This window comes from Bufo gargarizans, chromosome 7, assembly GCF_014858855.1.
Source record: "Bufo gargarizans isolate SCDJY-AF-19 chromosome 7, ASM1485885v1, whole genome shotgun sequence".
NCBI classification, from domain to species: Eukaryota; Metazoa; Chordata; class Amphibia; order Anura; family Bufonidae; genus Bufo; species Bufo gargarizans.
In genome coordinates, this window is record NC_058086.1 from 95,482,785 (window position 1) to 95,498,831 (window position 16,047).

At 43.5% G+C, this 16,047-nt stretch overlaps 1 protein-coding gene across 5 annotated transcripts in view; it reads left to right on the forward strand.

Annotated features, from left to right (window-relative positions):
- The window catches only part of SCYL3 (SCY1 like pseudokinase 3), a 445,770-nt gene that overhangs the window by 161,890 nt on the left and 267,833 nt on the right, over nt 1-16,047 (forward strand). For 4 of the 5 annotated variants that reach the window (XM_044301161.1, XM_044301165.1, XM_044301164.1 and 1 more), the window contains 2 exons: nt 701-806; nt 1,564-1,641. In XM_044301161.1, the coding sequence (XP_044157096.1) occupies nt 701-806; nt 1,564-1,641 (184 nt within the window). The remainder of the gene's footprint in view (nt 1-700; nt 807-1,563; nt 1,642-16,047) is intronic. The other variant, XM_044301163.1, reaches the window with a different exon arrangement.

The window sequence follows — 16,047 nt, forward strand, 5'->3', positions numbered from 1 at the left end:
ACAGCATGTTGTAGTGTGCTTTCCGTCCTGGGATGCGGAGCAAGACTGATCCGCCATGACCAGGGGCGTAGCTGAAGGCTCATGGGCCCTGGTACGAGAGTTCAGCTTGGGCCCCCCTTCCATCAGTACTTTGTGGCCAGGAGCAGGGGAGCACATAGCCTTTGTGCTCCCTGAGGCAAAAATTGAAACAGCACTCCTCCCATGTCAAATTCTTGACCTAACCCCTTCCCTCCAGCCAGAGGTGTAACTTTAACAGCATACACTTTCTATAATACCGGTGTCTTCTTATGTGGCACAAGGGTCTTTGGGCCCCTCAGGCTCCTGGGCCCGGTAGCGACTGCTACCTCTGCACCCCCTATAGCTACGCCCCTGGCCATGACCCCTAATGCAAGTCAATGGAGTTCATGACGGATCCGTCTTGGCAATGTTGAAGGTAATACAACCGGATCCATTCATAACGGATGCAGATGGTTGTAATATCAGTAACAGAAGCGTTTTTTCTGAACACTGCTGGATCCAGCAAAAACGCTAATGTGAAAGTAGCCTAGGAGAACAGTACAGAAACGTTTATTACAGTATATTAGACATTTGTAAAACCTGCACAATGCTTTCAAAGCAGAACCAATTCAGGGAACGCGAATACCCCTTTAATTCAAAAGCCACTAAAATAAACCAAACAACATTTATAATTTGTTTTCAGCTGAAGTGCTTTCTAGCTTCAAGAACACTGTTAAGAAATTACTCATGAACCCTGAACCAGAGTGCCGACCTGCTCTGTCCACTTTGCTGAACCATGACTTTTTTAGGTAGGTAATTACGGTTTAGAATAGTATGTTTTTCTGCAATTTCTTAGTCGTAGTGTACTGAACCTAGAATTAGCTAAAGACAACTGTTCTGTGTAATGTTAATTAAATGTATTTGCCATAGATTTTCATTGATAATTTTGGTACAGCAAAATTGTTATTTTTTTGTCACATTTTCAGTTTCTCTCAGATTTAGTTCAGCTTTAGTTTAGTTGTCAGGTTTAGATTCAGATTAAGGCTACTTTCACACTTGCGCTTGATCGGATCCGTTCTGAACAGATCCGATCATATTAATGCAGACGGAGGCTCCGTTCAGTACGGATCCGTCTGCATTAATAACTTAGAAAAATGTCTAAGTGCGAAAGTAGCCTGAGCGGATCCGTTCAGACTTTCAATGTAAAGTCAATTGGGGACGGATCCGCTTGAAGATTGAGCCATATGGTGTCATCTTCAAGCGGATCCGTTCCCATTGACTTACATTGTAAGTCTGGACGGATCCGCACGCCTCCGCACGGACAGTCCGCCTGGCCGTGCGGAGGCGAGCGGAGGCTGAACGCCGCCAGACTGATGCAGTCTGAGCGGATCCGCATCCATTCAGACTGCATCAGGGCTGGACGGAAGCGTTCTGCTCCGCTCGTGTGCCCCTTCAAACGGAGCTCACGAGCGGACAGCAGAACGCTAGTGTGAAAGTAGCCTTAGTTCTCTCAAGTTTAGCGTATCCTTTAATGTTTGGTTTTGCACTTTTATTTTCTTCAAGCAGAAATGATTTTCTCAAAACTGTCAACTTCTTAGAAAGTTTAACAGTGAAAACTGAAGAGGAGAAGAACGAGTTTTTCAAGTGAGTTTTGCATAGCTAAATTGTTTATTAAGGTTAAAAAAAGACACTAGTCTGTCCACTAGAAATTTCTTGCAATTTGTTTTGAGTGGTGTTTGTTTATTTTTTATTTTTTATTTCCTTTTATGAAAAAGAACTGATTTAAACTGTCCGAGGCTACCACGAGGGGGAAAATCTTATTGTGAAAAAATATTGATTGAGTAGTTGAGGCTACCACCAGATTTTTCACTGCTCCAATACATGGTTATATTACAGTCATGGCCAAAAGTTTTGAGAATGACACAAATATTTGTTTTCACAAAGTTTGCTTCTAAACTGCTTTTAGATCTTTGTTTCAGTTGTATCTCTGATGTAGTAAAATATAATTGCACGCACTTAATAAATTCAAAGGCTTTTATCGACAATTACATGACATTTATACAAAGAGTCAGTATTTGCAGTGTTGGCCCTTCTTTTTAAGGACCTCTGCAATACGACTGGGCATGCTCTCAGTCAACTTCGGGGCTAATTCCTGACTGATAGCAACCCATTCTTTCATAATCACTTCTTGGAGTTTGTCAGAATTAGTGGGTTTTTGTTTGTCCACTCGCCTCTTGAGGATTGACCACAAGTTCTCAATGGGATTAAGATCTGGGGAGTTTCCAGGCCATGGACCCAAAATGTCAACGTTTTGGTCCCTGAGCCACTTAGTTATCACTTTTGCCTTATGGCACGGTACTCAATTGTGCTGGAAAATGCATTGTTCTTCACCAAACTATTGTTGGAAGAAGTTGCTGTTGGAGGGTGTTTTGGTACCATTCTTTATTCATGGCTGTATTTCTGTGCCAAATTGTGAGCGAGCCCACTCCCTTTTGGATGAGAAGCAACCCCACACATGAATGGTCTCAGGATGCTTTACTGTTGGCATGACACAGGACTGATGGTAGCGCTCACCTTTTCTTCTCCAAACAAGCCTTTTTCCTGATGCCCCAAACAATCGGAAAGAGGCTTCATCGGAGAATATGACTTTGCCCCAGTCCTCAGCAGTCCATTCGCCATATTTTCTGTAGAAGATCAATCTGTCCCTGATGTTTTTTTTTTTTTAGAGAAGTGGCTTCTTTGCTGCCCTTCTTGACACCAGGCCATCTTCCAAAAGTCTTCACCTCAATGTGCGTGCAGATGCGCTCACACCTGTCTGCTGCCATTCCTGAGCAAGCTCTGCACTGGTGGCACTCTGATCCCGCAGCTGAATCCTCTTTAGGAGACGATCCTGGCGCTTGCTGGACTTTCTTGGACGCCCTAAAGCCTTCTTAACAAGAATTGAACCTCTTTCCTTCAAGTTCTTTATGATCCTATAAATTGTTGATTGAGGTGCAATCTTAGTAGCCACAATATCCTTGCCTGTGAAGCCATTTTTATGCAACGCAATGATGGCTGCACGTGTTTCTTTGCAGGTCACCATGGTTAACAATGGAAGAACAATGATTTCAAGCATCACCCTCCTTTTAACAGGTCAAGTCTGCCATTTTAACCCAATCAGCCTGACATAATGATCTCCAGCCTTGTGCTCGTCAACATTTTCACCTGAGTTAAAAAGACGATTACTGAAATTATCTCAGCAGGTCCTTTAATGACAGCAATGAAATGCAGTGGAAAGTTTTTTTTGTGTGATTTAGTTAATTTTCATGGCAAATAAGGACTATGCAATTCATCTGATCACTCTTCATAACTTTCTGGAGTATATGCAAATTGCTATTATAAAAACTTAAGCAGCAACTTTTCCAATTTCCAATATTTATGTAATTCTCAAAAATTTTGGCCACGACTGTATATATTATTTGCCTTTTTTTTCCCAATCTGTATGTTAAACGTAGTGCAAAACTGTGATGTGAGACCAGTCTGCAACACATTTGGCTTGAGTCTACTCCCAAGGGCATTTTCCAAATGCCCTCCTGGTATACACCCTTTAACCCCTAAACAGGGATCTAGACTTTGCTTCAGGAGAACCACCAGACTGCTTCATCTTGAACCAGTCTCTGTTCAAGCGACTGATTACCCACTGGGAGTCAAGAGACACTGGTGCAGAACACAGAGGGATCAGGCAAAACCATAGTATGGTACAGGCTGAGACCAGCGCAGGCAGAGTACACGAACGAGTCTGAGGTCATGGCAGGCAGCTCAGTGTCAGTATTGAGATGAGGCAGAAGTCAAGATCTAAGGATCAAAATGCAGGAAACAGGCATGGGTCAGTAAATGGGCAAACAAATGTAAACAACACATCTATGCTGGAATTAGCGAACTGGAACTGCAACATTTTTCCCACAGTGAAAGGTACCCTAAGTACCCCATTAAGAGTCTATGGGCATTGAGAAGGAAATTGCAGACCAAAGACTGTGAGAAAAGATGGCAGCTACTCTGGCAGAGAGAGAGTGTGTTTTGAGGGTTACAGGGATCCAATGGAGCAATTGTCCAGAGGACCTGAAGTAACTGGAGGCGCCAGGGGATGTAGGGGAGGATAGGGATGCGGGGGCAGAGGAAAGGCTGCTGCGCAGGGTCAGGTAAATGAAGATAAGTAACAAAGGGGGGGGGAATTGGGTGTGTGGACACTCCCAATCGCCATCCAAACAGACCCTGGGAGAGCGCCAATCAATAGGGTGGGAAGGACGCTGGGATAAATGGATTTAAAGATGGAAAATGAAAAATAAGGGGCGGTGGGGGGTTGGATTTGGCCTTCGAAACAAATACTTGCTAGATATAATGTGGGCAATAAAGAACAATGGTATGGATTAAAATCTATGGGTATAGAAAAAGACGGAATAAAAAAAAAATATATATATATATATATATATATATATATATACAGTTGCAAGAAAAAGTATGTGAACCCTTTGGAATGATATGGATTTCTGCACAAATTGGTCATAAAATGTAATTGGATCGTCATCTAAGTCACAACAATAGACTCAGTGTCCTTAAACTAATAACACACAAAGAATTAAATGTTACCATGTTTTTATTGAACACACCATGTAAACATTCAAAGTGCAGGTGGAAAAAGTATGTGAACCCTTGGATTTAATAACTGGTTGAACCTCCTTTGGCAGCAATAACTTCAACCAAACGTTTCCTGTAGTTGTAGATCAGACGTGCACAACGGTCAGGAGTAATTCTTGATCTTTACAGAACTGTTTCAGTTCAGCAATATTCTTGGGATGTCTTGTGTGAATCGCTTTCTTGAGGTCATGCCACAGCATCTCAATCAGGTTGAGTTCAGGACTCTGACTGGTCCACTCCAGAAGGCGTATTTTCTTCTGTTTTAAGCCATTCTGTTGTTGATTTACTTCTATGCTTTGGGTCGTTGTCCTGTTGCAACACCCATCTTCTGTTGAGCTTAAGCTGGTGGACAGATGGCCTTAAGTTCTCCTGCAAAATGTCTTGATAAACTTGGGAATTTATTTTTCCTTCGATGATAGCAATCCGTCCAGGCCTTGACGCAGCAAAGCAGCCCCAAACCACGATGCCCCCACCACTATACTTCACAGTTGGGATGAGGTTTTGATGTTGGTGTGCTGTGCCTCTTTTTCTCCACACATAGTGTTGTGTGTTTCTTCCAAACAACTCAACTTTGGTTTCATCTGTCCACAGAATATTTTGCCAGTACTGCTGTGGAACATCTAGAACATCAAAAATCAGAGCTAATGAATGGTCTGCTGTTGGATTGTATTCATGCTGCATCTGGGTACCCATCAGGGATCCCGCTGTCACCGCTGCTATTTACAGTAGATATTAAACCCTTTGCAGCACCACTTAGGGATGCGGTAGAGGGGCCTGTGTGAGAAGGTAGTCCTGTATGCAAGTGACTTTTTTTTTTTTTTTGGATGCTTGGCCTCAATCTTTAAAGGGCATCTATGTCTGAATCAATCAGCAGGCACCCTGGGTCAATGCCGAGGGGGTTCCTGTGACCCCTTTGTATCGGCAATAGCTGCGGATTAACCCGTTCTATGCCGCTACCGCGGCATAGAAGGGGTTTGTGTTTTGCTGTGGCTGGGACTCGATGTTCTAGAAGGCAGCCAGATGCCGTGCAGAGGCTGCCCAATGCCTTGCACGGCATCGGGAACTGCCTTCTACGGGAGCCGAGGAGATCCAGTGCGACTCTCTATAGTAGACGAACAGGCAATGCATTGCAATACAAATGTATTGTTAATGCATTGCAAAGGGAATCAGACCCCAAAAGTGAACATCAGAAATAAAGTAAAGAAAATGCATCCGAAATGACCGGCTCTATAAATATATCACATGATCCACCCTGTCCGATTAAAAAAACATAAAAAAAAAAAAAAGCCTTTTTTGTCACCTTACATCGCAAAAAGTGCAACACCAAGTGATCAAAAAGGCATATGCCTCCCAAAATAGTACCAATTTAATTGTCGTCTCATCCCGCAAAAAATTAGCGCCTACCTTAGCAAATCACCCAAAAAATAAAAATAAATATAGCTCAGAATATCGAGACACTAAAACATCTTTTTTTGTTTGTTTACAAAATACTGGTATTGTGTAAATAAATTTAAAAAATGCATATTAGGTATCACCGCGACCATAAGAACCTGCTCTATAAAAATATCATATGACCTAACCCCTCAGATGAACACCATAAAAAGGCCATTTGTCATCTTACAAGACAAAAAGTGTAATAGCAAGCGATCAAAAAGTCATACGCACCCCAAAATAGTGACAATCGAACCGTCATCTCATCCCGCAAAAATCATACTCTACCCAAGATAATCTCCCAAAAACTGAAAAAACTATGGCTCTCAGACTATGGAGACCCTAAAACATGATTTTTTTTGTTTAAAAAATAAAATCATTATATAAAACTAAAAGTAGACCTATTAGGTACCGCTGCGTCCGTAATAACCTACTCTATAAAAATATCACATGACCTAATCACTCAGGTGAATGCCGTAAAAAATAAATAAAAAACTGTAAAAAAAAAAAGCTATTTTTTGTCACCTTACATCAGAAAAAGTGTAATAGCAAGCGATCAAAAAGTCATATGCACCCCAAAATAGTGCCAATCAAACTGTCATCTCCTCCGCAAAAAAGAGTCCCTACACAAGACAGTCGCCCAAAAGATAAATAAAACCATGGCTTTCAGAATGTGATGACACTAAAGAATCCATTTCTCTTTCTTTTTTTTTTTATACTTTGTCATGTAATACTGAAACAAATAACCCAAAAAGTTGTCATATTTGGTATTGTCGCGTCAGTGACAACCTGCTCTATAAAAATACTACATGATCTAACCTGTCAGATGAATGTTGTAAATAACAACAAATAAAAACTGTGCCAAAACAGCTATTTCTTGTTACCTTGCCTCACAAAAAGTGTAATCTAGAGCAACCAAAAATCATATGTACCCTAAAAAACAAAACTGCCACCCTATCCTGTAGTTTTCAAAATGGGGTCATTTTTTTGGAGTTTCTACTCTAGGAGTGCATCAGAGGGGCTTCAAATGGGACATGGTGTCAAAAAAACTGTGCAGCAAAATCTGCCTTCTAAAAACCGTATGGCATTCCTTTCCTTCTGCGCGTACAGCAGTTTACGACCACATATGGGATGTTTCTGTAAACTACAGAATCGGGGCCATAAATATTGAGTTTTGCTTGGCTGTTACCCCTTGCTTTGTTACTGGAAAAAATGGATTCAAATAGAAAATCTGCCAAAAAAGCGAAATTATATCTCTATATTCCATTAATTCTTGTGGAACACCTAAAGGGTTGACAGTTTGTTAAATCAGTTTTGAATACCTTGAGGGGAAGTTTGTAAAATGGGGTCATTTATGGGTGGTTTATATTATGTAAGCCTCACAAAGTGACTTCAGACCTGAACTGGTCCTGAAAAAGTGGGTTTTAGAAATTTTCAGAAAAATTTCAAGATTTGCTTCTAAACTTCTAAACCTTGTAACGTCCCGAAAAAATAAAATGTCGTTCCCAAAATGATCCAAACATTAAGTCGAATGTAAAATAATAACTATTTTTGGAGGTGTTACTATCTATTATAAAAGTAGAGAAATTGACATTTGGAAATTTTTCTAAATTTTGGGTAAATTTGTTATTTTTTTTTTATAAATAAAAATGAATTTCTTTGACTCCATTTTACCAGTGTCATGAAGTACAATATGTGACGAAAAAACAATCTCAGAATGGCCTGAATAAGTAAAAGTGTTTTAAAGTTATTCACACAAGTGACACTGGTCAGATTTGCAAAAAATGGTGAAATATGGCCGTGTCCTTAAGGGGTTAATTTGCAATGGTTATTCACTAAATTCTAACACTCTGTATATGTTAGGGCTGGAACAATTAATCAATGTAATCGATAACTGGATTCGTTGTCGACGAATCCAGTTATCGACTAATCACCGATTCGTTGCTATGCGGGCGGGCGGTCACTGCATCTTTATTTTACCTTTTATAATGACGCTCCAGTAACAGGCAGAGCGAACGGCGGCGTAACGTCACTTACTCACGTGACACACCTGCTCCGCCTCCTTCATTCATAAAGTGGGCGGAGCAGGTGCGTCACGTGAGTAAGTGACGTTACGCCGCCGTCTGCTCTGCCTGTTACTGGAGGGTCATTGTAAGGTAAAATAAAGATGCAGTGATTAGTCTGACTAAGCAGCGGGGCCGGGGCTGTTATGGGGAGGGGGATCGGTCTATGGCACTGCTATGGGGAGGGGGGTCTGTGTATGGCACTGCTATGGGGAGGGGGGGTCTGTGTATAGCACTGCTATGGGGAGGAGGATCTGTGCACTGTTATGCCCATAACAGTGCACAGATCCCCCTCTCCATAACAGCGCCACCCACAGATCCCCCTCTCCATAACAGCGCCACCCACAGATCCCCCTCTCCATAACAGCGCCACCCACAGATCCCCCTCTCCATAACAGCGCCACCCACAGATCCCCCTCTCCATAACAGCGCCACCCACAGATCCCCCTCTCCATAACAGCGCCACCCACAGATCCCCCTCTCCATAACAGCGCCATCCACAGATCCCCCTCTCCATAACAGCGCCACCCACAGATCCCCCTCTCCATAACAGCGCCATCCACAGATCCCCCTCTCCATAACAGCGCCATCCACAGATCCCCCTCTCCATAACAGCGCCATCCACAGATCCCCCTCTCCATAACAGCGCCATCCACAGATCCCCCTCTCCATAACAGTGCCATCCACAGATCCCCCCCTCCATAACAGCGCCATCCACAGATCCCCCCCATAACAGCGCCGTCCACAGATCCCCCCCCCCCATGACAGCGCCGTCCACAGAACCCCCCCCATAATAGTGTCGTCCACAGATCCCCATAATAGTGTCGTCCACAATTTGTTTTAACCACCTCCCGACCGCTGTACGCTTATATGCGTCCGGGAGGTGGTTGCTTTATTCCTCCTGGACGCATATACGCGTCTTCTCGCGAGACGCGAGATTTCCTGTGAACGCGCGCGCTCACAGGAACGGAAGGTAAGCGAGTGGATCTCCAGCCTGCCAGCGGCGATCGCTCGCTGGCAGGCTGGAGATCCGAATTTTTTAACCCCTAACAGGTATATTAGACGCTGTTTTCATAACAGCGTCTAATATACCTCCTACCTGGTCCTCTGGTGGTCCCTTTTGTTAGGATCGACCACCAGAGGACTCAGGTAGGTCAGTACAGTCCCACCAAACACCACACTACACTACACTACACCCCCCCCGTCACTTATTAACCCCTTATAAACCCCTGATCACCCATGATCACCCCATATAAACTCCCTGATCACCCCCCTGTCATTGATCACCGCCCTGTCATTGATCACCCCCCTGTCAGGCTCCGTTCAGACGTCCGTATGATTTTTACGGATCCACGGATACATGGATCGGATCCGCAAAAAGCATACGGACGTCGGAATGGAGCCTTACAGGCGGGTGATCAATGACAGGCGGGTGATCAATGACAGGCGGGTGATCAATGACAGGCGGGTGATCACCAATATACACTCCCTGATCACCCCCTGTCATTGATCACCCCCCTGTCATTGATCACCCCCCTGTAAGGCTCCATTCAGACGTCCGCATGATTTTTACGGATCCGATCCATGTATCCATGGATCCGTAAAAATCATGCGGACGTCTGAATGGAGCCTTACAGGGGGGGTGATCAGTGACAGGGGGGTGATCACCCTGATCACCCCCTGTCATTGATAACCCCCCTGTAAGGCTCCATTCAGACGTCCGCATGCGTTTTGTGGATCCGATCCATGTATCCATGGATCCGCAAAAAGCATACGGACGTCTGAATGGAGCCTTACAGGGGGGTGATCAGTGACAGGGGGGTGATCACCCTGATCACCCCCTGTCATTGATAACCCCCCTGTAAGGCTCCATTCAGACATCCGCATGCGTTTTGTGGATCCGATCCATGTATCCATGGATCCGTAAAAAATCATGCGGATGTCTGAATGGAGCCTTACAAGGGGGGTGATCAGTGACAGGGGGGTGATCACCCTGATCATCCCCTGTCATTGATAACCCCCCCGTAAGGCTCCATTCAGACGTCCGCATGCGTTTTGTGGATCCGATCCATGTATCCATGGATCCGTAAAAAATCATGCGGATGTCTGAATGGAGCCTTACAGGGGGGTGATCAGTGACAGGGGGGTGATCACCCTGATTACCCTGATCACCCCCTGTCATTGATAACCCCCCTGTAAGGCTCCATTCAGACGTCCGCATGCGTTCTGTGGATCCGATCCATGTATCCATGGATCCGTAAAAAATCTTGCGGATGTCTGAATGGAGCCTTACAGGGGGGGTGATCAGTGACAGGGGGGTGATCACCCTGATCACCCCCTGTCATTGATAACCCCCCTGTAAGGCTCCATTCAGACGTCCGCATGCGTTCTGTGGATCCGATCCATGTATCCATACAAAATCATGCGGATGTCTGAATGGAGCCTTACAGGGGGGGTGATCAGTGACAGGGGGGTGATCACCCTGATTACCCTGATCACCCCCTGTCATTGATAACCCCCCTGTAAGGCTCCATTCAGACGTCCGCATGCGTTCTGTGGATCCGATCCATGGATCCATGGATCCGTAAAAAATCATGCGGACGTCTGAATGGAGCCTTACAGGCGGGGTGATCAATGACAGGGGGGTGATCAGGGAGTCTATATGGGTGATCACCCCCCTGTCATTGATCACCCCCCCCCCCCCCTGGTAAGGCTCCATTCAGACATTTTTTTGGGCACAAGTTAGCGGAAATTTTTTGTTTGTTTTTGTTTTTTCTTACAAAGTCTCATATTCCACTAACTAAAAAATAAATCTCAATTTAGGGGCCCATATGTGTGAGAAGTACCTTGCAATCAAAATGTGTAAAAAATGACCGGTGAAATCCGAAAGGTGCACTTTGGAATATGTGCCCCTTTGCCCACCTTGGCTGCAAAAAAGTGTCACACATCTGGTATCGCCGTACTCAGGAGAAGTTGGGGAATGTGTTTTGGGGTGTCATTTTACATATACCCATGCTGGATGAGAGAAATATCTTGGCAAAAGACAACTTTTCCCATTTTTTTTATACAAAGTTGGCATTTGACCAAGATATTTTTCTCACCCAGCATGGGTATATGTAAAATGACACCCCAAAACACATTCCCCAACTTTTCCTGAGTACGGCGATACCAGATGTGTCACACTTTTTTGCTGCCAAGGTGGGCAAAGGGGCGCATATTCCAAAGTGCACCTTTTGGATTTCACCGGTCATTTTTTACACATTTTGATTGCAAAGTTCTTCTCACACATTTGGGCCCCTAAATTGCCAGGGCAGTATAACTACCCCACAAGTGACCCCATTTTGGAAAGAAGACACCCCAAGGTATTCTGTGAGGGGCATGGTGAGTTCCTAGAATTTCTTTATTTTTTGTCGCAAGTTAGTGGAATATGAGACTTTGTAAGAAAAAATAAAAAAAATAAAATCATCATCATTTTCCGCTAACTTGTGACAAAAAATAAAAAGTTCTATGAACTCACTATGCCCATCAGCGAATACCTTAGGGTGTCTACTTTCTGAAATGGGGTCATTTGTGGGGTTTTTCTACTGTTTAGGCATTGTAGAACCTCAGGAAACATGACAGGTGCTCAGAAAGTCAGAGCTGTTTCAAAAAGCGGAAAATTCACATTTTTGTACCATAGTTTGTAAATGCTATAACTTTTACCCAAACCATTTTTTTTTTGCCCAAACATTTTTTTTTAATCAAAGACATGTAGAACAATAAATTTGGCGAAAAATTTATATATGGATGTCGTTTTTTTTGCAAAATTTTACAGCTGAAAGTGAAAAATGTCATTTTTTTGCAAAAAAAGTAAAAATGCCAGCAGCAATGAAATACCACCAAATGAAAGCTCTATTAGTGAGAAGAAAAGGAGGTAAAATTCATTTGGGTGGTAAGTTGCATGACCGAGCGATAAACAGTGAAAGTAGTGTAGTGCAGAAGTGTAAAAAGTGCTCTGGTCATGAAGGGGGTTTCACCTAGCGGGGCTGAAGTGGTTAATATGGCCTTTGAACATAATTTTTCTAGTAAAATCATATAAACCTCTTTGTTTCGTAATTTTGTCGTTTTTCCCGATTAATCGTAGAAATTAATCGGCAACTAATCGATTATTCAAATAATCGTTAGCTGCAGCCCTAGTATATGTTGGTGTGTATTGGCCAGATTAATTTAATTAAAGGGATTATAATGTCTCAATTTCATATCTCCCCCATAATGTGCCAGTTTTGATTTCCCTTTGTACTTTCACAAGGTCAATGCTATAGTATATAGCTGCATAGACTGTATATGGATAATATAAAATCCTTAGAATTAAATTGGATACTCTGCAGTGGGCTAAAGAGGATGAGGTTCTAACTCTCACCAACCTGTGGTTATATTATATAGATTCACATCTACAGCATTTGAGGTTGCAGTTCGGCTGATATACAGTTCAAGGCTGGTAAAATTGTTCATTATTTAGTGAAAGGTGGCAATCTGCTATCTGCTCTAGAAGCTTTTCATAAGCCTGCTAGTATATATTTCACTCTGTATTCCACACATAAAGTATGGTGGAAAACACAGGACATATTATAAGTGGTTGGATATTTAGAACAGATGCCTATCTGGCCAAGTGTTCTATATCCTGAATTACATACCCTTAATTAAGATCACTGCATCTAAAGGGTCAAAAACCCGTAAGTGCTTCTTACCGGCATCCTCTGCGGCCAGTGAGGATGCTGGTAACATAGTAACATAGTACATAAGGCCGAAAAAAGACATTTGTCCGTCCAGTTCGGCCTGTTATCCTGCAAGTCGGCCCAGAGGAAGGCAAAAAAAAAAACCCTGTGAGGTAGAAGCCAATTTTCTCCACTTTAGGGGAATAAAAAATTCCTTCCCGACTCCAATCAGGCAATCAGAATAACTCCCTGGATCAACGACCCCTCTCTAGTAGCTATAGCCTGTAATATTATTAAGCTCCAAAAATAAGTCCAGGCCCCTCTTGAATTCCGTTATTGTACTCACCATCACCACCTCCTCAGGCAGAGAGTTCCAGGGTCTCACTGCTCTTACCGTAAAGAATCCTTTTCTATGTTTGTGTACAAACCTTCTTTCCTCCAGACGCAGAGGATGTCCCCTCGTCACAGTCACAGTCCTGGGGATAAATAGCTGATGGGATAGAACTCTGTACTGACCCCTGATATATTTATACATATTAATTAGATCTCCCCTCAGTCGTCTTTTTTCTAAAGTGAATAACCCTAATTTTGATCATCTTTCAGGGTACTGTAGTTGCCCCATTACAGTTATTACTTTAGATGCCCTCCTCTGGACCTTCTCCAGCTCTGCTATGTCTGCCTTGTTTACAGGAGCCCAGAACTGTACACAGTACTCCATGTGTGGTCTGACTAGTGAATTTTAAGGTGGTAGGACTATGTTCTTATCACGGGAATCTATGCCCCTTTTGATGCAACCCATTATCTTGTTAGCCTTGGCAGCAGCTGCCTGACACTGGTTTTTGCAGCTTAGTTTGCTCTTTATTAAAGTTCCTAGATCCTTTTCCATGCCAGAGTTACCGAGTGCTTTACCATTTAGTATGTACGGGTGACTTGCATTTTTCCTTCCCATGTGCATAACTTTACATTTATCAGTGTTAAACCTCATCTGCCACTTATCTGATTTTAATAGTTTACCTTTTTATTTTTTTACACTATTAACACAAAACTATACATATGTGGTATCATTGTAATCGTACTGACCCAGATAATGAAGGGCACAGATCAGTTTTGTCGCAAAGGTATAGCTGTGGGAACAAAACCTGTGAAACTGTGGAGGAGTTGCGTTTTTTTTTTTTTTTTGTCAATTCCAATTTCCCCTCCACTTGGTTTCCCCCCACTACATTATATGCCATATGACATGGTGGAATTAGAAAGTACAACTTTTACTGCAAAAACTAAGCCCTCATACATATATGTGAACAGAAATATAAAAAAACTTATGGCTCAAGGAAGATAGGGAAGAAAAATGAAAACATGAAAAAAAAACTTCGGTATCACCGTATTTGTACTGAAAGGGAGAAAGAAAAGCATAAGTCAGGAGGAGATTAGCAGATTTATATGGGATGAGCAGTTTTATGGGAAAAGATTCAATAAAACTTGTAATGTTGTACATGTTCTTTCTATGTTCATTTTGCAGTACTATTCAGTGATAGCCACCCTGTTCTTAGGAAGACTGTGCATACACAGATGGCTGTCAGTCACTGATCGTACTTCCTCCTTGACAAAACCCATAATGAACAGGAAATAAATGAAATACAAATGATACTGTATCTTTTCCCACATGATATGCTTGCTGCCTGCAGTTGTGATTGGTTCTCTTTCCAGCAACAGTTTGCAGAATCTATGATCTGCAAACGGTTTTTGTTCTAGGGAAGGGATAGTCACCTGGAGCTAGATCTTGTGAGCATTTGCATGCTTAAAGGGGCTCTGCACTTTCATTTAACTGATGATCTATCCTCTGGATAGATCATCAGCTTCTGATCGGCAGGGATCCGACACCCGGGACCCCCGCCGATCAGCTGTTTGAGAAGGCAGCGGGGCTCCAGCAGCGGCGCGGCCTTCTCACTGTTTTTCACCGGGCCGGCGGCCCACTGACGTCACGACTAGTATCAACTAGCGTGGGCGCGGCTAAGCTCTGTTCGCTTGAATGGAGCTTAGCCGCGCCCACGCTAGTTGATACTAGTCGTGACCTCAGTGGGCGGGCGGCCCGGCGGTAAACAGTGAGAAGGCCGCGGCGCTGCTGGAGCGCCGCTGCTGGAGCGCCGCTGCCTTCTCTAACAGCTGATCGGCGGGGGTCCCGGGTGTTGGACCCCGCCGATCAGAAACTGATGATCTATCCAGAGGATAGATCATCAGTTAAATGAAAGTGCAGAACCCCTTTAAGCAAAATATTGCAATGGATAAGGATCCGTTCAGAATGCATCAATTTGGCTGCGTTTGGTCTCCGTTGCGTTTTTTACACGGTCACTAAAACACAGCTTGAAGCGTTTTAGTGACCGTCTGACGATGCAGAGCCAAACTGATCCAAACTGATCCATCCTGACTTATAATGTAAGTCAATAGGGACTGATCCATTTTTCACTGACACAATATGGTGCAATTGAAAACGGATCCGTCCCTCATTGACTTTCAATGTAGGTCAAGCGGGATCCGTTTTGACTTAGACTTTTTTTTTATTTATTTTTATGAATAATGCAAACGGATCCATTATGGGCGGATACAAGCATTTGCATTATCTGTGTGGATCCGTCTGTGCAGATACAAGATAGATCCGCACCAAACGCGAGTGTGAAAGTAGCCTTATGAAGGTTCTCTCTGAAGACCATCTAGCTGCCTTCATAATTGTATCCAAAGGAACTCCCCTCGCTGCAGAAGCTCTTATAGAGTGGGCTTTGAAAATGTTAGTGTCTATTTTTCATCCAACCTCTAATAGTAGTTTCTATAGCCCTCCAATAATGAGGTCTAGAAGTTATGAATGGACTTGAGATTCCCTATCTATAAGCAGGGCCGTCTTTAATATTGATTGGACCCTGGGCAAAAATTTACTTGGGCCCCCTGGATCCCGCCTTCCCACACCTTAGCAGGCAATCACGGCCTCCACCACAACACACACACAAAAAATCCACACATCTGGTAGAGTCCAGTGAATGACTGTAAATACTTCCAGTTCTGAAGACTCCAGCGGCTCAGGATCAGTGCTCTGGGCAGCTGGGCTCAGGCTGGAAGTGGGCACCGCTCTGCAGGAAGGAGACCGGGGCTCGGCTCACCCTACAGTGTTACAGTGCACCCCAGCACCCCACAGTATGCAG